Raw genomic sequence first — 22,612 nt, 5'->3', positions numbered from 1 at the left:
CATTTCTTTCTGAATTTGGGCTTGGCTTTTTTAAGTGCTCTGTGACATTCCTACTTTCTTGTGATGATTCCTTGTCCTTACTGTTGCCTTCAGGTCCAACGCTGGTTCAGAATTTGCCGTCATCAGTGCAGACTGTCTGTGAGTCCTGGAATAGTATCAATACCAATGAGTTTCCCAACATTGGATCCTGGGTGAGTCCCTCGGGGCCAGGGCAGAAATGCTGAGTAGCAACCACTCTGTGGTCAGTCTGTGTTCTTCGGGCTTAAACAGGCTACCGTGAGTTCTTTGCCTGTTGTTCTGGCTAAGTCAGTTGTAATCAGGGCACTTCGTTACCCAAGTGGTTCTTATGTGTCTTTTACTAAGCTGTCTGTGTTGCCAGAGTGCAAGCTATTGTGTTTCTCCGAGCCTTCATTGATTATTAAATTGAAAGTGCCTGGCCTGTGTTGGCACGTAAATTCTCAGCAAACACCACTGTCTCCTTTCACTTTTGGCTCAAGTGTTGGGTGCTCCTTTCTCTAAGATTTTATGGAGCAGGATTTTTTGGTCTTCTCTCTCTCTCTCTCTCTCTCTATTGTTTTTAATTCAGGGTCTTACATTGGCCCAGACTGACTTACAACTCACTCTGTAGCCCAAGCTGGCCTCAAACTCCTAGTGATCTGCCTACTTCAGCCTCCCAAGTGCTGGGATTAAAGGCACAAGCCACCATGGCCTGGCTTTGGCGGAGGTGTGTTGAGACCTGTGGAGTATTGTATCAGTTACTTGATCTTTGTGTGTGCTGTGCTCTGTTAACAGATTATTCAGTCTTTAAAGTTCTGTGGAGAAACAAAGTCCTATAATTTTATAATCCCTGCTTTGTAATGGGGTCTGTTGAAATCACTGAAAGCTATCTATGAGGATTATTATGATTTTTGCATTGGAGACCAGGTGCATTACAAATCCAGATCCCCAGTCAGTACAGGGAAGCAGTCAGTTTTACTGTTGGAATATTCAGATCATTTGGAATAGATATTGGGTATTTGTATATTTTAAGTACTGACTTTGTGCTATGTAAATTTTGAGAACTACCTTCTTCCCCCAGTCCACTGTCCTTCCCAGGATGAGAAGTATATAACAAGTAGAGGCCACTATTGCTAAAATTTAGTGCGTTTTATTTTATATATATATGTATGTATATTTGTGTACATATATATGTATGTGTATATGTATATGTGTGTGTGTGTGTGTATATTTATTTATTTATTTATTATATAAAAATAATGTATGTATAATGTATGTTTTTTTGTTCCAGAGACTTTTGTCCAGGTTAGATGGTTAGATGGTCTAGTCACTGTCCATTCACATCTGATTTGTTTCTTTTCAGCGCAATGCCTTTGCCAATGACACCATTCCTTCCGAGAGTTACATCAGTGCTGTGCAGGCTGCTCACTTAGGGACTCTTTGTGGCCAGAGTCTACCCTTGGCTGCTTCCCTGAAGCACACCCTTCTCTCCTTGGTCAGGCTGACCGGAGATCTGATTGTGTGAGTACTAGAGCCGAGTCCAGGGCGCATCCCAGCCTGTGTGTTCTGTGACACTGAAAGGACAGAGGTGTCCTTGTGTCCTCATTAGCCAGGAGATGCTGTTTCATTAGAGTGGAAGATAAGCACGTAACTGTGGGTTAGACGGCAGCTGGCTACCACCTCCTCTCTTTCAGAAGGGAGCAAGCAGGCCTTAAACCACATGGTTTTTCCAGGTAGGGTCTTGCTGACTTGGAATTCGCTGTGTAAGTTTTAGCCTGGCCTCAAAATCACAGTGATCCTCCTAACTCAGCCTCCTGAGAGTTGGCATTATAGATGTGTGCCACCACGCCCAACCAATTTTTTTTTTCTTTTTGTTTGTTTGCTTGGTTTGGTTTTTCGAGGTAGGATCTTGCTGTAGCCCAGGCTGACCTGGAATTCACTACGTAGTCTCAGGGTGGCCTTGACTCATGGTGATCCTCCTACCTCTGCCTCCCAAGTGCTGGGATTAAAGGTATGTGCCATCATGCCCCACTTTTTTCCCCTTTTTTTGAAGAGTGGGAGAGAGAGCAAGAGAATGGGTGTGCCAGGGCTTTCAGCCCCTGTAAACAAACTCCAAATGCATGTTGCCACCTTGGGCATCTGGCTTAGGTGGGCCCTGAGGAATAAAACCTAGGTCCTTTGGCTTTGCAGGCAAATGCCTTAGCCACTAAGCCATTTCTATAGCCCCCAATATTTATTTATTTCTTTAATTATTTATGAGAGAGAGGAAGAGGCAGATATAGAGAGACAGAAAATGGCTGTGCCAGGGCCTGCAGCCACTGGGAACAAACTCCAGATGCATGTACCACCTTGTGCATTGGGCTTATGTGGGTATCAAGGAATCAAACCTGGGTCCTTAGGCTTCACAGGCAAGCGCCTTAACTTCTAAGCCATCACTTCAGGCCTCCAACTAAATTAAAAAATATATATTTATTTGTAAGTAGAGAGAGACAGATAATGGGCGTGCCAGGGCCTTTATCCACTGCACATCAACTCTAGATGCATGTGTCATTTTGTGCATCTGGCTTTATGTGGGTACTGGGGAATCAAACCTGGATTGTTAGGCTTTGTGGGCAGACACCTTAACCACTGAACCATCTCTCCAGCCCATGAGTTTAAATTTTGAAGCGATAGTGATAGAGCACGTGGTCATTAGGGGCATTGTTGGTCAGCCTCTGCTATCACAGGGAGCAGGGCAGGCCACTAGAGCTCCAGAGGGGTAGTGTATCTTACTCTTCATAGGTCATAAGTAAATCATATATTGCAAAGCTTTAAAGTGGTTCATGGGCTGGAGAGATGGCTAAGTGGTTAAGGCACTTGCCTATGAAGCCCAAGGACCCAGGTTCGATTCTCCAGGTCCCACGTAAGCCAGATGCACAAGGTGGCGCATGGATCTGGAGTTTGTTTGCAGTGGCTAGAGGCCCTGGCATACCCATTCTTTCTCTCTTTCCCTCTCTGTCTCTAATAAGTAATCATAAAAATATAAAAAAAATAAAAAAAATTAAAGGTGGTCCAGTGCTTTGACAGTTCTGTTAGAAAACTCTAGTGGGGATTTTTTTTTTTTTTTGGTTTTTTGAGGTAGTTTCTCAGGCTGACTGGGATTTCATCTGTAGTCTCAGGCTGGCCTTGAACTCACAGTGATCCTCCTACCTCTGCCTCCTGAGTGCTGGGATTAAAGGCATACACCACCACGCCTGGCTTGGATTTGTATTCTAAAATACATCTTACTCATTTGAAATTTTAGTAAATGGTGTTTTTGTTTTGTTTTGTTTTTGTTTTTGTTTTCTTGAGATAGGGTCTTGGTTTAGCCCAAGCTGACCTGGAATTAATCATGTAGTATCAAGGTGGCGTCAAATTGATAGTGATACTCTTACCTATGCCTCTTGAGTGCTCGGATTAAAGGCATGTACCACCATGCTGGGCCTAGTAAATGGATTTTTATGTAGAGATAATTTTTGTTTCTATTAATAGTAATGAATATGAAATGGCTATACATATGTAAAAATGAACATCAAGGAGGGAAAGGATGGATGAAAGTCCTCTCCCCAATAAATAAATCCCTGCTTTGCAGCATTCTGTAGTTTATTCACTAATATGGTCCTGCTTTCTTGCATGAAGGTGGTCAGATGAGATGAACCCACCGCAGGTCATCCAGACCCTGCTACCCCTTCTTCTGGAGTCAAGCACTGAGAGTGTTGCTGAGATCAGCAGTAACTCCCTAGAGCGCATCTTGGGGCCTGCAGAGTCTGATGAGTTCCTGGCTCGTGTTTACGAGAAGCTGATCATGGGCTGTTACAATATTCTGGCCAACCATGCAGATCCCAACAGGTGAGCGATGGAGGAGAGCAGCTGGGTTTTGCTTACATGGGTCCTGGGGAATTGAACCTGGGTCCTTTCCCTTTGCAGGCAAGTGCCTTAACAGCTAAGCCATCTCTTCAGCCCCCAACTCTCTCTTTTTTTCAATAAAAAAATATTTATTTATTTGAGAGCGAGAAAGAGGCAAAGAGGTGGTGGGGGGGGAATGGGTATACTAAGGCCTCCAGCCACTGCAAACCAACTGCAGATGCATGTGCGTCCTTGTGCATCTAGCTTATGTGGGTCCTGGAGAATTGAACCGGGATCCTTTGGCTTTGCTGGCAAATGCCTTAACCTGTAAGCCATCTCTACAGCCTCCCTAATTCTCTTTTTTTATATAAAAAATGTTCTTTTCAGAGAGAGAGAGAGAATATGAGTGAGAATGATTGGGTGTGTTAGGACCTCTTGCCACTACAAACAAACTCAAGTTGGATGTGCCATTTTGTGTATTTGGTTTTATATGGATACTGGGGAATTGACTCTAGGCCATCAGGCTTTGCAAGCAAGTGCCTTTAACCATTGAGCCATCGCCCCAGACCTCTCTTTCTTTCTTTCCTTCTTTCTTTCTTCCTTTCTTTTTTTTTTTTTTTTCAAGTGTAAGACACAGCAATTTAGTTTGCAGAAATAATTCACCCGGTCTCTTCCTCTCCTGAAAAAAAAAATCATTGGCTGAAATTTGATTAAGACTCTGAACTGCCCCTCCCTTCCTGCCTTCGCTCCCTCCCTCCCTTCCTTCATGCATCTATCCATGCTTCCTTCCTCTGTCTGGTTCTGTGTATAAGTATATGTGCACATGCATATGCACATGGGCGTGTAATGTGTGTGTGGTGTATGCATGTACATGTGCATTTGGACCTGCCTGCAGAGGCCAGAGTGGAGCATCAGGCGTCAGCTCTATCACTCTTCTCCCTGGTCTTAATTTAAGCTGAATTCTCCTTTTTACTAATTCTGGAGCTTATAGGGCTCTGAAGATTCTCAGGTTTCTGCTCCCCTGCGGGACTGGGGTTACAGGTTTGTATGGCCATGTCCAGCTATTTTACATGAGATCTAGAGATTTGAACTTGGGCAGTCTCGGGCCTCCATAGGTCCTCCTGCTTGCACAGGAAGTGCACTTTACTACTGAACCATCTCTTTTGACCCTGTCTGGTTTTAGACAGGATCTACCACTGTAGTCCAGATTGGCCTGGAACTTGCAGCATTCCTCCTGCTTCCCAAACTCTAAAGTGTAGACGTGTGCTCCCATGCCTGGCTGGCCTTGCCTCTTTATTTTCCTAGGAAAGACGGTAGTAAATAAAATTGAGGTGCCAGTCTTCATTCATTGAACATTTATTGAACATCTACTATGTGAAAGGCTTTATTATACTAAGCTTTGCCCAAATGAAAAGGGAACTTGCTCTGTGGTCTAATTCTAAACAGTCTTTGTACTCTTCTTTAAAGTCATTATAAAGGGCTAGAGAGATGACTTAGCAGTTAAGGTACATGCCTGTGAAGCCGAAGGACCCAGGTTCGATTTTCCAGGTCCCATGTAAGCCAAATGCACATGGTAGCCCGTGCATCTGGAGTTCTTTTACAGTGGCTGGAGACCCTGGTGTGCCCATTCTCTCTCTCAAACAAATAAATAAAAATAAAATATTTTTTTAAAAAGGCACTCAAAGCTGGGTGTGGTGGTGCACGTCTTTAGTCCCAGTACTCAGGAGGCAGAGGTAGGAGAATTGCTGAGTTCAAGGCCTGCCTGACACCAGGTCAGCCTGGGCTAGAGTGAGACCCTACATTGAGGAAAACAAACAAACAAACAAAAGAGCAAAAGCACTCAATTATGGCCAACTTTTTCTTTTGCTTCTCAGTGGACTGGATGAGTCCATCCTGGAGGAGTGTCTCCAGTATTTGGAAAAACAGCTGGAAAGCAGCCAGGCTCGGAAAGCTATGGAGGAGTTTTTCTCTGACAGGTGAGTAGAGCTTACTAGGGTGAGTGTTCTGGGAAGGCCTCCTTGAAGCAGGGCTGTGTGTGTTGACTCACATGTTTTTAGACTGTGGCAGCCTCACTTGGGTGTGCATCCCCAGGGAGGACTTGGTTAGTGGTATCTTCTTGAGTTTTTTGACCAATCACAAATGGCCATCTTCCCTTGAGGGTTTGAAACTGGGAAGAAGGAGAAAAGAGTTCCTTTTATGTGAGGCTTAATGTGATTCTCCCGCCCTCCAGTGGAGAACTTGTGCAGATCATGATGGCCACAGCCAATGAGAACCTCTCGGCAAAATTCTGTAACCGCGTCTTGAAATTCTTCACCAAACTCTTCCAGCTGAGTGAGTGACAGCTTTTAGTAATCTTCTTATGGAAACTTTGATGTCCAGCTAATGCTGTGCCTATCTTCCACCCGAGTTTAAGTGCAGCATGAAAATGCTGACAAGTGGAGAGAATCCCTCCAAGAAAGTTTGGAAAGAAGCTGAAACTCTCCTGAAGACTTTCTTCCTGTCTGGCTCAGTTTGCCCCTTCCTCGCCCTCCTAGTCCCCCTTCACTGATGGCAGCCTCTTGCTCTGTCCCTAGCTGAGAAGAGCCCTAACCCAAGCCTCCTGCATCTCTGTGGCTCACTGGCCCAGCTGGCTTGTGTGGAGCCTGCGCGCCTGCAGGCCTGGCTCACCCGTATGACCACATCACCCCCGAAGGATTCCGATCAGCTGGAGGTCATTCAGGAGAACCGGCAGCTGTTGCAGTTACTGACCACATACATTGTTCGGGAAAACAGGTAAGACAACTGCGTGTATGTCAGGTGTCCCAGAAATCTGTGGAGAGCACCTGCATCTCTCTTCCCTTGAGATGTCAGGATTGACATTTGCAACAGTTCTTCCATGTCTTCCTGTTTTTTTTTTTTTTCTTTTCTTTCTTTTTTTCTTTTTTTGTGGCATGGTTTCACTCTAGTTCAGGCTGATCTGGAACTCACTTTATAGCTGTAGGCAGGCTTCAAACTCATGATAATTCTCCTACCTCTGCCTCCTGAGTGCTGCCATTAAAGGCCTGAGCAACCACACCCAGCCCGTGTCTCCCTTTTGTACTACTCCAGTGCTTGTTTAACCCGTGCAAAAACTTCTGGAATGACTTGTCGATCTGAGTAAATGTTTTGTCTCTTTTTTAATTTTTATTTGTTTGAGAGGGACAGAGAGAGAGAGAGAGAGAGTGCGCGCACATGCGCGCGCCAGGGCCTCCAGCTACTGCAAACAAACTCCAGATGTGTATGCTCCCTTGTGCATCTGGCTAATGTGGGTCCTGGGGAGTCGGGCCTCAAACTGGGGTCCTTAGGCTTCACAGGCAAGCGCTTAACTGCTAAGCCATCTCTCCAGCCCCATGAGTAAATGTTTTCACTAGCCTAAGTTCTATGTGGGGACTGGTGTATAGTCACATATTTAATATTTCATTTACATTTTCTTTTAATTGCTCTTACAAATGAAAATACACAGTCAGATTCCTGTTAGTTACTTACTGCTCTTTCTTTTCTACCAGTCAAGTTGGGGAAGGCGTGTGTGCTGTTCTTCTGGGCACCCTGACCCCCATGGCAACAGAGATGCTGGCCAATGGTGATGGGACTGGCTTCCCTGAGCTCATGGTTGTGATGGCCACCCTGGCCAGTGCTGGCCAAGGTGCCGGTCACCTTCAGCTTCACAATGCTGCTGTGGACTGGCTGGGAAGATGGTAAGATACTGGAATCGGAGAAACTTATCTATGTATAATCTCATTGCCCTTGGGGAGGGGAGTCATGGCAGGTGCATTGTAGTTCAGGGTGAATGTAAAGCAAACTTGGATCTCTGCCTTTATGAAGGTTTAAGATGATGGTTAGTCAGGATTCGCACTTACTCTTCTTTCTGTCCTTTCATTTTCCTTTTTTTGTAACTCAGTCTTACTGTGTAGTTCATGTAGTCTCAAAAAACAGTCCTCTTCCCTCAACATCCCCAGTGCTATGATTATGGGCACATGCCACTGTGCTCAGTCACCTTCATTATTTTCTTCATAGAGTTTCTTGTTCATTATTCCCGTGAAAAGTCTTGAGAGAAAGTATACTAAATGCCAGGGGTAATTCTGTTTTTTTTAATTTTATGTATGTAAGTACATATGTATGCATTTACTTATTTACTATTTATTTATTTATGTATTTATAAGCAGAAAGAGAGAAGAGAGACAGAGAGAATGGGCACACCAGGGCTTCCAGTAATTGCAAATGAACTCCATATGCATGCACCACATTGTGCAACTGGCTTTATGTGGGTACTGGAGAATGAAACCCAGGTCATTAGGCTTTGCAGGCAAACACCTTAACTGCTGAGCCACCTTCCAGCCCACATTGGTAGTTCTAAGCCCAGATCACTCCAAGCTCTGTAAAGATATGTGCATCACAAACACAGGTTTTTTTTTGAGTGGGGGATCGTTTCAAGGTAGGGTTTCACTGTAGTCCAGGCTGACATGAAGTTCACAATGGAGTCTCAGGGTGGCCTCAAACTCACAGCGAGGCCTCCTACCTCTGCCTCCTACCTCTGCCTCCCAGTACTGGGATTAAAAGCATGCACCACCACATCCGGCTTACAAACATAGTTTTCTAAGACTACTTCTGTTTTCCCAGAAGCCAGAAATTGATTAAAGGTTTATGAAGGATGCTTCCTTTCTTTGGTGCTTTGGATGACTTTGTGTCTCCTTCCCTCTTTTTGCCCCTTTGGAACAGCAAGAAATACCTGTCCCAGAAGAATGTGGTTGAGAAACTGAACGCGAATGTAATGCATGGAAAGGTAAGAGAGTGAGGTGGACATTGGCCAGAGAGTGAGGGGCTGAAGGCCTTTACCTTTGTAGTCAAGTGGAAGCCCTTCCTTTCCTTTTGTCCCTGGCTGGCCTGGAGAGGACAAGGCTCATAGTCTCTGTGATAGACGGACCTAGCAATGTATAATGGGTAGTGCGTGCCCAAGGCCTCTTGCAGATGGCAAGGAGTGATATTCTGATGAATATCCAGCAGCGTCCTTCTTAAATCATAGTGACTTCTTGCCACTCTGAGGTGCTGATGTGCTGCAGAAAACTGTCTTCCTGCTTGTGTCTTGGATTATGGACCAGCCCCTCAGCCCCCATCCACATGCCAGTTTGCCAGTAGACTTGCAGGTTCAAGGCTCGTGCTGAGTGAAGGGGCTTGAGATGGACAGGTGTCTTGTGTCAGGCACCTTCACTCACTCCCCACCCATGAACTTGGCATGGTAGCTAGATATAAAGCCCTGGTCTCTGAGATCTCACTAGGTACTGACTCCTTTCTCCTTCCTTTCTTGCTGATTATTATCCTTTTGACACAGGAAGGAGCTTAGACTTCAGGGTCTGATGTCAGATTGTTGGGGATTTTTAGGAAACATGCAGTATTTGCTAAGGTCTGTTGGAAATTTTTCATGTCATCTCTGAAGCTGTTCCTTTCCCTCCACATCTGTTAAGCCCTGAGGATGAGTCACTTGTGCTGGTGGTTCTGTGGTTAGGGACATGTTGATGAGAGCCTCTTCACACTTAGAATCTGGTCTTTGCTGAAAGGGTTTTGCTATTGTCCTAATTTCAATTCTACATGATCTTATAAAACATATAATGGTAGGAGTTGGGGGTATACATAATTAAAACATGTCCTTTTCCTTCTCTACCTTCATACTATTCCTGTGATTTGTTTATTTGTTATTTATTTATTTGAGTGAGAGTGTGTATGGGCACACCAGGGTCTCTTGCCACTGCACACAAATTCCAGACTTATGGATCTTTTTGTGCATCTGGCTTTACATGGGTTCTGGGAAATTGAACCTGTTCTGACAGACTTTGTAAGTAAATGCTTTTAACTACTGAGCCATCTCCCTGCCCTGATTCCTCTGGTCTTCATTGGAATTTGAGAAGATACACCTAATGACAGGTGGTCAACCCAAGTGTTTTGTGGGTTGTGGTCTTCTCTTGCAGCATGTGATGATCTTGGAGTGCACGTGCCATATTATGTCTTACTTGGCTGATGTCACAAATGCCCTGAGCCAAAGTAATGGTCAAGGCCCAAGTCACCTCTCTGTGGATGGGGAAGAGCGTGCCATTGAGGTGGATTCAGATTGGGTAGAGGAGCTGGCAGTGGAAGAAGAAGATTCCCAGGCTGAGGATTCTGTAAGTACCGGCGCCATCAGCTAGCCCACAAAGAAGATGACCAAGTGGCTTCACAAGCCTTTGGCGTCCTTTTCCATCTCCATTTGTGCTTCAAAGCTTTTTTAACCCTGTGGTTTTCTTCCTGCTCTCATGCTTAATGCAACACTCTGCTTTGCTAGGCCTATAGAGCAAGTTCTGGGATTCTAACCTGTTAGGGAAGTGATCATTTTGAGAAGCCTGTCTTTTTTGTTTATCGAGTCACTTGTCTAGCTTCTTCAGGCTTTCCTCCCAATAAAAGTTCAGGCTTGAATTCTTCTTGAGGCTAGTGGGAGCCACTTGGAAGCATGGACAATTTTTTAAACTATAAAACTCCAAAGTTAAGCCAGTTGTGGTGGTGCATGCCTTTAATTCCAGCACTCAGGAGGCAGAGGTAGGAGGATCACCTAGAGTTCGAGGCCACCCTGAGACTACATAGTGAATTCCAGGTCAGCCTGGGCTTAGAGTGAGACCCTACCTCGAAAAACAACAACAACAACAACAACAACAACACCCTCTAAAGCTGGCTGCTTTCTGAGTGGGATAGGTTCCTATTGGTCATTGACTAGTCTTCTTGAGGTGTTAAAACAGGTGTGTTTTTGTGGGTCCCCATTTGGAGGATTCTATTTCTGACTAAAAAGCCCATTATCTTTGAAGGATGAAGACTCTCTGTGCAATAAACTCTGCACGTTTACCATTACCCAGAAAGAATTTATGAACCAGCATTGGTAAGCTGCTCTTCTCAGGTGAGGGCTGCTGGGCCTTGGTTGTCAGCCCCTCTGAGCTCATTGGCTGTTTCTTGTTCTATGTAGGTACCACTGTCACACCTGCAAGATGGTGGATGGGGTAGGTGTGTGCACAGTGTGTGCTAAGGTGTGCCACAAGGATCACGAGATCTCCTATGCCAAGTACGGCTCCTTCTTCTGTGACTGCGGAGCCAAGGAAGATGGCAGCTGTCTGGTGAGATGTGCATACTTGAGGCAAACTGGAAAATTCCCACGTTACCCGTGTGGAACCTGGGCCAAGAATTTTTCTTTGTTCAGTTACTGCTGACCTGAACATTTGTGGCCTAAGCACTTCATACAAAATATTAGAAGCAGCAAATTCCTTACAAGAGTTTTGCCTAAGGTCTTCCAAGATTCCAGAAGCTATAATCAAGGCCTGATGGATGCTGTGCGTGGGCTAGAAAGTTAGTTGTAGGTGAACCCCATGATTTAAGCTTTTGGATACCATGTGCAGTTAGCCAGATTTTCCTTCTGTTCAGTATTTCTTCTGTACCTGTGACAAGTACTTAGGGACTCTGACATTTTCTGTCCCTAGGCACTGGTGAAGCGAACTCCTAGCAGTGGCATGAGCTCTACCATGAAGGAGTCTGCATTTCAGAGCGAACCCAGGGTGTCAGAGAGTCTGGTTCGCCATGCCAGCACCTCACCAGCTGACAAGGCCAAGGTTACCATCAGTGATGGAAAGGTCACTGATGAAGAGAAGCCCAAGAAGAGCAGCCTCTGCCGCACGGTAGAGGGATGCCGGGAGGAGCTGCAGAACCAGGTGGGCATCCTGGGGCTTGTAGTGCCTGGGACAGACTTCAGAATTTGCTGAGTTTGTCTGAGTCAGTAATGCTCACACATTAGTTTCTTCTCGGTCGTTAAGTTTATCCATTCTCATTTTCACAGTGTGGATACAAGTAATGTGTATTGTCAGGCTTTAGGGAAGGATTTATGCCTGGGGTTTCCTGGGTGCATTAATGAGGCTGAGTGGAGTATAAGTCTTAGCTTTATAATATTCTAGAACATACTTTCTTGGTCAGGGTTTTCTATCTGAAGTCCAGAATGCAGAAAATGATTGAATGGTTATGTTCTCAGTTTCCCTGTTTTCTATGCATAAGAGAGAAATTAGCTGGTTACATATGTTTGGTGTCTTGGATTAATATTAGGTCAACTCTGGGGGACCCTGGACTTAGAAAGAGCCTGCTAGTCAGTAGCATGTTGTCTGGAATCAGTACAGGATTACAGAGACAAGGATGATGGTGAGAATACCTTCCACCAAATGAAGGAACTAGTTTTTGAAAGTAGTTACTGCCAAAAGTGTTATGAGTATGACCATTACTTCATGTTTTTTTTTTTTTTTCACTTGTGTATTTCATTTTTTTTCAGGCCAATTTCTCCTTCGCTCCTCTCGTGTTAGACATGCTCAATTTCCTCATGGATGCCATTCAGACCAACTTTCAGCAGGCTTCAGCTGTGGGGAGCAGCAGCCGGGCACAACAGGCCCTCAGTGAGTTGCATACAGTGGACAAGGTGGTTGAGATGACAGACCAGCTGATGGTGAGTGCATCAGGGCTGTAAGGGTAGGTGGTTATACAACCAGCAGATTGATTTGAATGCCAGTGTGTGCTAGACCATCTGAGGAATAGACTTTGGGTCAGTTCCAGGCCATTGAGAACTTAGAACCTAAGTTGTCTTTGATATCCCCCAGCCATATGATGAACAATCAAGACATCAGCAGATGAGATGTGCCTTCTAAAGAAGAGGATCCTGGGTATTTTGGGGAATACATCCTCTGTTTCTTTTTTAGTTTTTTGATATTTGGGTCTCACTCTAGCCCAGGCTGACCTGGAATTCACTATGTACTCTCTGGGTGGTCTTAAACTCACAGCAATCCTCCTACCTCTGCCTCCTGAGTGCTGGGATTAAAGGCATGTGCCTCCATGCCTGGCTATGTCCTCGTTTTAGTTCACATGAATTTTGAACCCTTAAGATGTGAGGCCTCCATTTTGGAGCAATGGTAATGGAAACTTTTTTATCTTCTTATTTATCAGAGAATGAAAGGGGAGGGATTGATTACTCCAGGGCCTCCTGCTACTGCAAACAAACTCTAGATGTATGCACCACTTTGTGCATCTGGCTCTACATGGGTATTGGGGAATTGAACCCGTGCTGTGAGACTTTGCAAGCAAGAGCCTTTAACCTCTGAGCCATCTCTCCAGTCCCTGTTTGGCTTTTTGAGGTAGTGTCTTGTTCTTGTCCAGGGTGTCCTGGAATTAATCTCAGTCTGGTCTCAAACTCACAGTAATCCTCCTACCTCAGCCCCCCAAATGCTGGGACTAAAGGCCACCATGCCTGGCTTGTTTTGTTTTTTTGAAGCAGTGTCTCACTCTAGCTCTGGCTGACCTGGAACTTATGTAGTCCTAGCCTGGAATCCTTCTACCTCAGCCTCCCCAGTACTGGGATTAAAGGCATGCACAGCTGAAATTTCTTCTCTTTTCCTTTTTCCTTTCCTTTCCTTTTCCTTTTCCCTTTCCTTTCCTTTCTTTTTTCTCTTTTCCTTTCTTTTTTGGTTTTTCAAGGCAGGGTCTCACTCTAGCCCATGCTGACCTGGAATTCACTATGTAGTCTCAGGGTGGCCTTGAACTCTCTGAGATCCTCCTACCTCTGCCTCCTGAATGCTGGAATTAAAGGCGTGTATCACCATGCCCAGCTGAAATTTCTTTTGTTTTTGTTTTTCACGATAGGGTCTTGTTCTAGCCCAGGCTGACCTGGAATTCACCATATAGTCTCAGGGTGGCCTCAAACTCATGGTGATCCTCCTACCTCTGCCTCCCAAGTGCTGGGATTAAAGGCGTGCGCCACCACACCTGGTCTGAAATTTCATTTTATGTTTGTATTTAAATCACTTTTAAAAAATTATTTATTTATTTGAGAAATGCAGATTGAGAGAGAGAGAGAAAGAGAGTGCATGTGTACGTGCGAGCAAGAGTGAGCATGTGAACACACCAGGGCCTCTAGCCACTGGAAACAAACTCTAGACACATGCACCACCTTGTGCATCTGGTTTATGTGGGTACTGGGGAATTGAACCTGGGTCCTTAGGCTTCTCAGGCTAGCACCTTAACTGCTAAGCCATCTCTCTATCCCTTATTGACAATTTTTATATTTATGTATAATGTGTTTTGATCATTTCTGATTACCTTCTCTTCCTTTTCTCACTGAATTCCTACTTCCCAACTAGTCTCTCTTCTCCTTTAATGTATGTCTGTGTGTGTCCCACTGGATTTCAGTAGTATTACCTGCATGATCAGTGGTGGAATATTTACCAGAGCATGTGCAACTTACCAGTGGCCATTACCACTGCAGAAAATGTCTCCTTTTTCCCAGCAAGTATTAACTGCCAGTACCTCCTCTGGGAGGGCTGGGAGCCTCATGTTTTTCTCTACCATCCATGATAGAATGTTGATGGGCTCAGAAATTTCTTCTGTATATAAAATAGCAAACATTTTACTGTATCTTCCTTCCTGTGCTTACAGAGTAGTGTCTGTTCTCTTTGGTTGACAGCCCTGTATTAAAGGCAACTTGGGGCTGGGGAGTGGCTCAGTGGCTAAAGGCACTTGCTTGCAAAGTCTGATGGTTCAGTTCCCCAGTACCCACATAAAGCCGGATGGACAAAGTGGCCTGTGTTTGTAGTTGGCTTGCAGTGGCAGGAGGCCTGGTGCACCACATCTCTCTCTCTCTTTCTCTCTCTCTCTCTCTCTATCTCTCTCTCTCTCTCTCTCTGCTTTCAAGTAAAATTAAACAAAAAAAAAATTCTTTTCAAAGAGATAACTTTCCTTTAGTTCTTCATATGACCTGGCATTTAAGGTACATGTCGTTTTCCACTTGAAAGCCAGTAGCTTGGCACTGATATTAGAGCTGATGTGGCCTTCTGGGCCATCTGAACTGCAGTGATAAGCAGTGGGCAGTAAAGTGGCGCCAACTCTCCAAGGGGTGTGCGCTGAACTGGGAATGGGTAAGTGAACAGATCTCAGAAGGTGGCTGTTAGTGAGGAACTAGTACTTGGAAGTGCACACATGCACAGCCACTCTGATGTTTTCTTGACAGTCAGTTTTACAGCAGAGGTTTTCAGTTATTTAGATTCTAAGATGAAAGAAAACTAAAGAGCATGTTGGTGATGCATGAAGTTGCTGATATCAGCTTTGTCAGTTGTCTGTCACTTCCATTTTGTAGGCAAAGTACATTTTAATATTTAATAAAAGGCTAATTGATTTTTTTGAAAAAAATCACTGTGTTCTCCTTGGACTGAGAATAAGATTTCTGTACCCATGCAGGATGGACTGGGTGTTGAAGACCGTGCTTTTGAATGACTAAGTTGTGCAATGTCAGTCGTGTACCATCTGAATCCATTCAACTGTACTTGTTTATTTCAGCCTATTCTCTGTGCTTCCCTTGTTGCCAGGTTCCCACCTTGGGCTCCCAGGAAGGGGCCTTTGAAAATGTTCGGATGAATTACAGTGGAGACCAGGGCCAGACCATCCGGCAGCTTATTAGTGCCCATGTGCTCAGGCGGGTGGCTATGTGTGTGCTTTCCTCCCCCCATGGGCGCCGCCAGCATTTGGCTGTCAGCCATGAGAAGGGCAAGGTGGGTACCAGTCCTTTCCATTCCTTTGTGTGATAACTGAGATAACTATGCTCAGACACTATTGCTCTTCAAGAGTGCTTTAGGAACTGATCTTACTGAGCTTTTTTATCCTTGAGCCTATGTTTTACTTGGCTATCTCTTGAGCAGCTGTTGTAGTGAGGTTCACATTGCTGGCAGAAAACACTGACCAAGAGCAGTTTGTAGGGAAAGGGGTTTATTTTGACTTACAGATTCGAGGGAAGCTCCATGATGGTCGGGGAAAATGATGGCATGACCAGAGGGTGGACACCGTCCCCTGGCCAATTTCAGGTGGACAACAGCAACAGGAGCATGTGCCAAATAGTGGCAAGAGGAAGCTGGCTGCAATACTCATAACTCCCTCCACCCCCAACAATACACTGCCTCCAGGAGTCATTAATTCCTAAATTGCAATCAGCTGGGGAACCTAGCATTCAGAATACCTAAGTTTATGGGGGATACCTGAATTAAACCACAACAGCAGCTGTGACCAGGACAAAGATTGTAGGAAAGAGCATTGATTAGTGGCTAGTCAGAACAACTTGGTTCAGTTGTGCCCAGCCTTTTCCTTTTGGAGGGCACAGTCTAGCCAGCAAAAGCCTTTCTAGTTCCTTACTTAGTCTTCCCTTCTCTCTCCTTGCCCTTTCAGGACATAGGGATGTTTGTGTTTCTAGAACAAGCAGAAGTTGGAAGACTGCTAGGTTTATTAACTTGTGCTTCTCTATATTGTGGCCTGTCATCACTGGCATTGTGCTTTTAACTTTAAGTGAAAGGATGGATGGATAGTCTTTAAAAGAACTATAGTAATTTCAGAAAATGTTTTCTAGGAAACCAGATGAGAACAGTGGTACGTAGGAATAAACTAATTTTTGACATGATTTTATGAAGAAAAGTTGATTTCATTGCTCATTTTACTGCCCTCATTGGAAGGAGGGGATGAAAGACCTTCTGTGTCTTTATGCCAGGAGAAGTTAGAGGCTAATCATCTAAAAGCTTCCTAAGAGACATCCACATAAATCAAAACAAACAAAACCCTGTGAGGGACTAGGGAGTGAGTCTGCCAGTGGGGAAGGTACTTGTGTTATAAGCATGAGGCCCTAAGTTTAGTCATCATAACCTACCTTAATGCTGAGCATGGTGGCACTCACTGTATTCCCACTACTCTGGAGTGGGCGGTAGTGCATTTCTACAGTTTGCTGGCCAGCCATCCAACCTACCTGGTGAGTTCCAACCTAGTGAGAGAGCTTGTCTCAAAAGGTAGTCCACCAGGCATGGTGGCTCATGCCTTTAATCCCAGCACTCGGGAGGCAGAGGTAGGAGAATTGCTGTGAGTTTGAGTCCACCCTGAGACTACATAGTGAATGGCAGGTCAGCTGTGCTAGAGCAAAGGCCTACTACAAAAATCAAAAAAAAAAAAAAAAATTTTAAGTGTGGGCTTTAGGAATGATACCCAAAGTTGTTCTCTGGCGTTTGTAGACATGTGCGCATGTGTGCACGCACATACATACAGGCTGAGAACTCACACCCTCCCAAAGAAGGTATTTATAAAAAAAAAATTTTATTTATTAGAGAAGCAGATAGAATGCGCCAGGGCCTTTAGCCACTGCAAATGAACTCCAGATGCATATGCCACCTTGTGCATCTGGCTTAATGTGGGTATTGAGGAATCAAACCTGGGTCCTTAGACTTCACAAGTAAGTGCCTTAACTGCTAAGCCATCTCTCCAGCCCCAAAGGAGTTTTATTTTTTGCTCTGAAGTCTGAGTGGATCAGTGTTAAGAATAAGCTGGTGTTGGCTCCTTTTCAGATCACGGTTCTGCAACTCTCTGCACTCCTGAAGCAAGCAGATTCTAGCAAAAGGAAATTGACTCTAACCCGCTTGGCTTCGGCCCCAGTTCCCTTCACTGTGTTGAGCCTTACTGGAAATCCCTGCAAGGAGGACTACTTGGCAGTTTGTGGGCTGAAGGTAAGTCTCAACCCAAGCGTGACCCCCATTGAGCTGTAAGGTCTTCTCTGATCTCAGTACCACCTTTTCCCACTCCCTTATAAAATAAAAATATAAAAGTTACTGTTAAGCAAAAGAAATGCTTCTTTGACCCCCAGAAGACAGCTTCAGTCTGTTCCTGACACCCGAATATCTAGGTAATCTAAATCTTATCTGAAGGCCAGGAACATCAGGAAGGAAAGGAAACAGAGTGAGCCTGTTTGCCGCCTCACCTCTCAACTGTTCTCTAACCATGTACAGGACTGCCACGTGCTCACGTTCAGCAGCTCGGGCTCGGTGTCTGACCACCTGGTGTTGCACCCTCAGCTGGCGACAGGGAACTTCATCATCAAGGCTGTGTGGCTGCCTGGGTCACAGACGGAGCTAGCAATTGTCACTGCAGACTTTGTCAAGGTGTGCTCCTAGCTTTACAGTGATACTATGCTGCTTTCTTTTCCTTTTTATTTTTTTTTAAGTTTTTTGAAGTAGGGTCTGACTTTAGCCCAGGCTGAGCCGCAATTCACTATACTGTCAGGGTGGCCTTGAACTCATGGCATTCTTTCCGACCTCTGCCTCCCTAGTGCTGGGATTAAAGGCGTGCACCACTACAACTGACCTCGTTTTTTAAAAATCTATTTGTAGGGCAGGGGAGTGGTACAAGGGGCTCTTGCCACTGTAACCAAACACTTGTGCCACTTAGTATCTGTCTCTACATGGGTGCTCGGGAGTTGAACTCTGGTCCTCATCAGGCTTTGCAGTTGAATACCTTTAATTGCTGAGCCAACTCCCCAGCCCCTTGTTTTGCTTTTAAATGTGGAATGTTTCATCTCTGTCATTCTCCAGCTCCTCCCAGAGTTAAGAAAATAAAAATCCAACCCTTCTTGTTGCTCCTTGTCGTATTGCCGGATTGATACTGTGTGTCAGTAGGAACGGATTCTGTCCCTACTGTATCAGGCATACTGAGTTGCAAGAAGTGTGTGTGTGTGTGTGTGTGTGTGTGTGTTTATCTCTCCCCTATGCCAGGCCGTGAGGGAGAGGGAAAGTGTTTTAGCCATCTTTGTATGCACTGCATGTCTAACAGTAGGCACCATTGAATGGACAATGACTGCCCATTACTCAGGAGTTGGAGCTATTAGAATTTCGTGGACAGCATGTTGTGGGGATGGAGTTGAAATAGATCACCTTTCTTCACTGTTTCTCACCCTGCAGATTTATGACTTGTCTATTGATGCCTTGAGTCCAACCTTCTACTTTCTTCTGCCGAGCTCAAAGATAAGAGATGTTACTTTCCTTTTCAACGAAGAGGGGAAGAACATCATTGTTATAATGTCTTCTGCTGGGTACATCTATACTCAGCTTATGGAAGAGGCCAGCAGTGCACAGCAGGGCCCCTTCTATGTCACTAATGTGTTGGAAATAAACCATGAAGACCTGAAGGTTAGAGCGTGTGTCTGTCCCAGTTTTCTTCTGTTCTTTATTTGATTTGTTTAGGACTGCCTGTGTCTGTCTTTCTCTGTCACTGCCTCTCATCTTCTTTTCCTCCCCCTCTGTTTGGCCACCTCTTTCCTGCTTTCTTTCTGCTTGTCGTTTTCTACCTAGCAGTGAAGACTCTAGTTCGCTATCACTGAGATGGTTCAATCACAGCTCCTTTGTTCTCAGGGTAGTCGGGAAGCTCTCACACAGGGCTCTCATGCTTACAGTGCAAGCGTACCTAATGGGGATAGGGCTCCCGGGCCAGAGTGTGGCAGCCACTCGCGTGTCTCTCCTGCAGGACAGTAACGGCCAGGTGGCGGGTGGCGGCGTGTCTGTGCACCACTCCCACGTGCTGCAGATGCTCTTCTTCAGCTACAGCCAGGGCAGGTCATTTGCCGCCACCGTCAGCAGGACCGCTCTGGAGGTGCTGCAGCTCTTCCCCATCAATATCAAAAGGTGAGCAGGGTCCGGTGCCCTTGCCCCACAGGGACTCTGATCCCCTCCTAGGTACTGCTCCCTGGGCTGGGTTTGACCAAGCTTCTATGTCTCTACCTGGTTATCTTTAAAGGCAGGCTGCCTGTCTGGTGTACCCTGTACCGTGGAGCCCCACGCAGTGAGGGGTAGTTTGTTTTTATTTTAGGGAGGGGCATCACTGTCACATAGAAGGAACACCTGTGCTCAAGGCACTGAATGTGATTTAATCATTAGCAAGTTTTGTAAAGGTAACAGACTAGACATGTATCCTGCCCTGACTCCCTTTCAGTTCCTCCCTCAGGAAGCTGCTTCCGTCAGTAGCATGCTGGTAGCATGGCTAGAACTGGGGCCGGTGGAGACTTAACTCAGATTTCTGGACAACAGAGGGGTCGGTGAGGTGGGTGGTATGTTTTATCTAGGGAGGAGGAAGAAGATGACTAGGGTCTCTTCCAGTCTTACTGTCTGCCACTGATGAGTCATTTTATGTCCCTTGGGAATGAGCTACTTTGTGGCAAGAATGAGTGGACGCAGTGCCCATATCACTGGATATGCCGAGAGAGCCTTATAGGATACTGGGTCATCAACCTGAGGCAACTCCTTGGCCCCATGCAGTTGACAGCCTCGAGGATCCTCAGACCATGGCAACCTAGCAGTGGGTATGCTTTTGGTGAGGACTCCTGGTAGTGGGTACACACCTCAGAGTAAAAGTGGCTCATGTGGAATCTGAACCCTTGGCCAAGAGTACTACTCTTAGGTCACATGGCTAGAGAACTGGCCCTTGTGTTGGAGAAGAACTGGTGAGTGGTGAGTGGTACACTAGCTGAGTCACTTCCGTTGCCTGCAGCTCCAATGGTGGCAGTAAGACCTCTCCCGCCCTCTGCCAGTGGTCCGAAGTGATGAATCACCCTGGCTTGGTGTGCTGTGTCCAGCAAACTACTGGAGTGCCTCTGGTGGTTATGGTGAAACCTGACACCTTCCTAATCCAGGAGATTAAGACTCTTCCAGCCAAAGCCAAGGTCAGTACCACATTTCTTACCTGGCTGTGAACTTGCTCTGGTTTTTGGACTTATGTCATCTCTCAGTGGAGGCCTTAAAAAGGTGGTTTCAAGCTAGGTCTAATGCTAACACCCATAATCCTATAACTGGGGAAGTTGAGGCACAGGAGGATCATGAGTTTGAGGCCAGTCTTGGCTATAAGAGAGATACTATTTCAAAAAAAATAAAGCAGGGTAGGAGAGATAACTTAGCAGTTAAGGTGCTTGCCTATGAAGCCTAAAGACCCAGGTTCGATTCCCCAGTACCCACATAAGCCAGATGTACAAGGTGGCACAAGCATGTGGAGTTTGTTTGTGGTAGCTAGAGGCCCTGGTACACCCGTACTCATATTCTTTCTCTCTCTGCCTCTTTTTTTTTTTTTTTTTTTTGAGGTAGGGTCTCACTCTAGCACAAGCTGACCTGGAATTCACTATGGAGTCTCAGGGTAGCCTTGAACTCACGGCAATCCTCCTACCTCTGCCTCCCGAATGCTGGGATTAAAGGCATGTGCCACCATGCCTGGCTCTCTCTGCCTCTTAAGTGAGTAAAATAGAAGATTAGAAGCTGGGCATGGTGTCGCACACCTTTAATCCCTGTACTCAGGAGGCAGTGGTAGAAAGATCACTATGAGTTTGAGGTCACCCTAAGACTCCATAGTGATTCCAGATCAGCCTGGGCTAGAGTGAGACCCTACCTTGAAAAACCAAAAACAACAAAAAAATTAGCAATGATTCTGTTGGTTTGTTAAAAAAGAAAAAGAAGAAGAAGAAACAAAGTTCTTTTCTTTTACATGTCTTTTTTTCCTTTTCCTTTTCCTTTTCCTTTTCCTTTTTTTTTTGCGCTACCCTTTTGCACCCCAATCTGACTGCAGTCTTGTTCTTACTCCCTCTTTCTCTGGGTGGGTTATGAACTGGGGTATGGGAACTAACTCCCTTTCTTCATCCTCTCCCCCTAGATCCAAGACATGGTTGCCATTAGGCACACTGCCTGCAACGAGCAGCAGCGGACGACCATGATCTTGCTGTGCGAGGACGGCAGCCTGCGCATTTACATGGCCAGCGTGGAGAGCACCTCGTACTGGCTCCAGCCGTCCCTGCAGCCCAGCAGTGTCATCAGCATCATGAAGCCTGTCCGCAAGCGCAAGACCACTACCATCAGTAAGGCCCCTCTGCAAACCCGGGGAACTAGCTTGGCCTGTGCTGGCCAGTGGCAGAGTAGGAGGCCCTTGCAAGTGTCTTTGAAGACGCCGTGCTGTCTTGTCTACGCGCTTGGCAAAGGCCCGTGTGGCAAGGACTCATTTTCTACCCATTGCAGGCCAGCAGTCTTGATGCCTTATAAAGAGCGATGTCATTGGCATTGTTTGAATTTTCTTTTGGGATTAGGGAAAGCACTTTGCTGTGGGATTGAAGTTATAGGATATTGGATCCCTTTAGCTGGTTAATTTCTCACTGAATATTGCAGAATTACTATAGATCTCTGAGTGTGTGGTCTTGTTCCTGGCTGACAGAGGACTCTTCGGGGAAGAGAAAATTTGAATTCAGGAAGACCTCTATAGCGATCATCACATTACCTTAAATGCATTCTAGTGTATATTAGACATAATGGTGTAGCTCATCTTCCTGTAAAGAAATAATTTCTGTTTGTGTTGTAATAAATTATATACTCCACACCAATACCAGGTCACATGGTTAGGGCTGATCACTGCCTGTAGGCCTCATGATGAGAAGCACACTTGAAGTCTAGTCAGTTAGAGAGGAAGAGTATATGGGTGTGGACGCCAGTCTTTAGCCAGAAGTGGAAGCAAAGGTGATGAGAGCCCACATGCCGAGGTTCTCTGGAAACCTAGTTCTGTTCTCCACAGCAACCCGCACATCTAGCCAGGTGACTTTCCCCATTGACTTCTTTGAACACAACCAGCAGCTGACAGATGTGGAGTTTGGTGGAAATGACCTCCTGCAAGTCTACAATGCACAGCAGATCAAGCACCGGCTGAACTCCACCGGCATGTATGTGGCAAACACCAAGGTAAGGACCATGCTAGTCTGGACTTGCTGCCTGGGTAGATGGACATACTGTCTGTCTCCTCCCCTCTCCTCCCCTCTTCTGTTTTCTTCTTTTTGTCTATATCTGTCTTGTCTATCCGTCCATCCACTATCTAATCTCTGCATTGA

At 45.5% G+C, this 22,612-nt stretch overlaps 1 protein-coding gene across 1 annotated transcript in view; it reads left to right on the top strand.

Moving 5' to 3' along the window:
* Ubr4 (ubiquitin protein ligase E3 component n-recognin 4) overlaps positions 1-22,612 on the top strand; it is a 107,438-nt gene that overhangs the window by 8,396 nt on the left and 76,430 nt on the right. Inside the window, exons 8-28 of the mRNA XM_045149409.1 lie at positions 94-191; positions 1,361-1,518; positions 3,655-3,864; positions 5,736-5,837; positions 6,092-6,192; positions 6,435-6,633; positions 7,386-7,574; positions 8,596-8,659; positions 9,840-10,031; positions 10,704-10,774; positions 10,859-11,006; positions 11,367-11,594; positions 12,200-12,370; positions 15,276-15,458; positions 17,283-17,441; positions 17,721-17,873; positions 18,669-18,896; positions 19,231-19,388; positions 20,251-20,422; positions 21,397-21,598; positions 22,303-22,466. Coding sequence (XP_045005344.1) covers positions 94-191; positions 1,361-1,518; positions 3,655-3,864; positions 5,736-5,837; positions 6,092-6,192; positions 6,435-6,633; positions 7,386-7,574; positions 8,596-8,659; positions 9,840-10,031; positions 10,704-10,774; positions 10,859-11,006; positions 11,367-11,594; positions 12,200-12,370; positions 15,276-15,458; positions 17,283-17,441; positions 17,721-17,873; positions 18,669-18,896; positions 19,231-19,388; positions 20,251-20,422; positions 21,397-21,598; positions 22,303-22,466 — 3,350 coding nt within the window. The remainder of the gene's footprint in view (positions 1-93; positions 192-1,360; positions 1,519-3,654; positions 3,865-5,735; positions 5,838-6,091; positions 6,193-6,434; positions 6,634-7,385; positions 7,575-8,595; positions 8,660-9,839; positions 10,032-10,703; positions 10,775-10,858; positions 11,007-11,366; positions 11,595-12,199; positions 12,371-15,275; positions 15,459-17,282; positions 17,442-17,720; positions 17,874-18,668; positions 18,897-19,230; positions 19,389-20,250; positions 20,423-21,396; positions 21,599-22,302; positions 22,467-22,612) is intronic.

This window comes from Jaculus jaculus, chromosome 5, assembly GCF_020740685.1.
Source record: "Jaculus jaculus isolate mJacJac1 chromosome 5, mJacJac1.mat.Y.cur, whole genome shotgun sequence".
NCBI classification, from domain to species: Eukaryota; Metazoa; Chordata; class Mammalia; order Rodentia; family Dipodidae; genus Jaculus; species Jaculus jaculus.
This window is presented reverse-complemented; position numbering and strand designations above follow the sequence as displayed.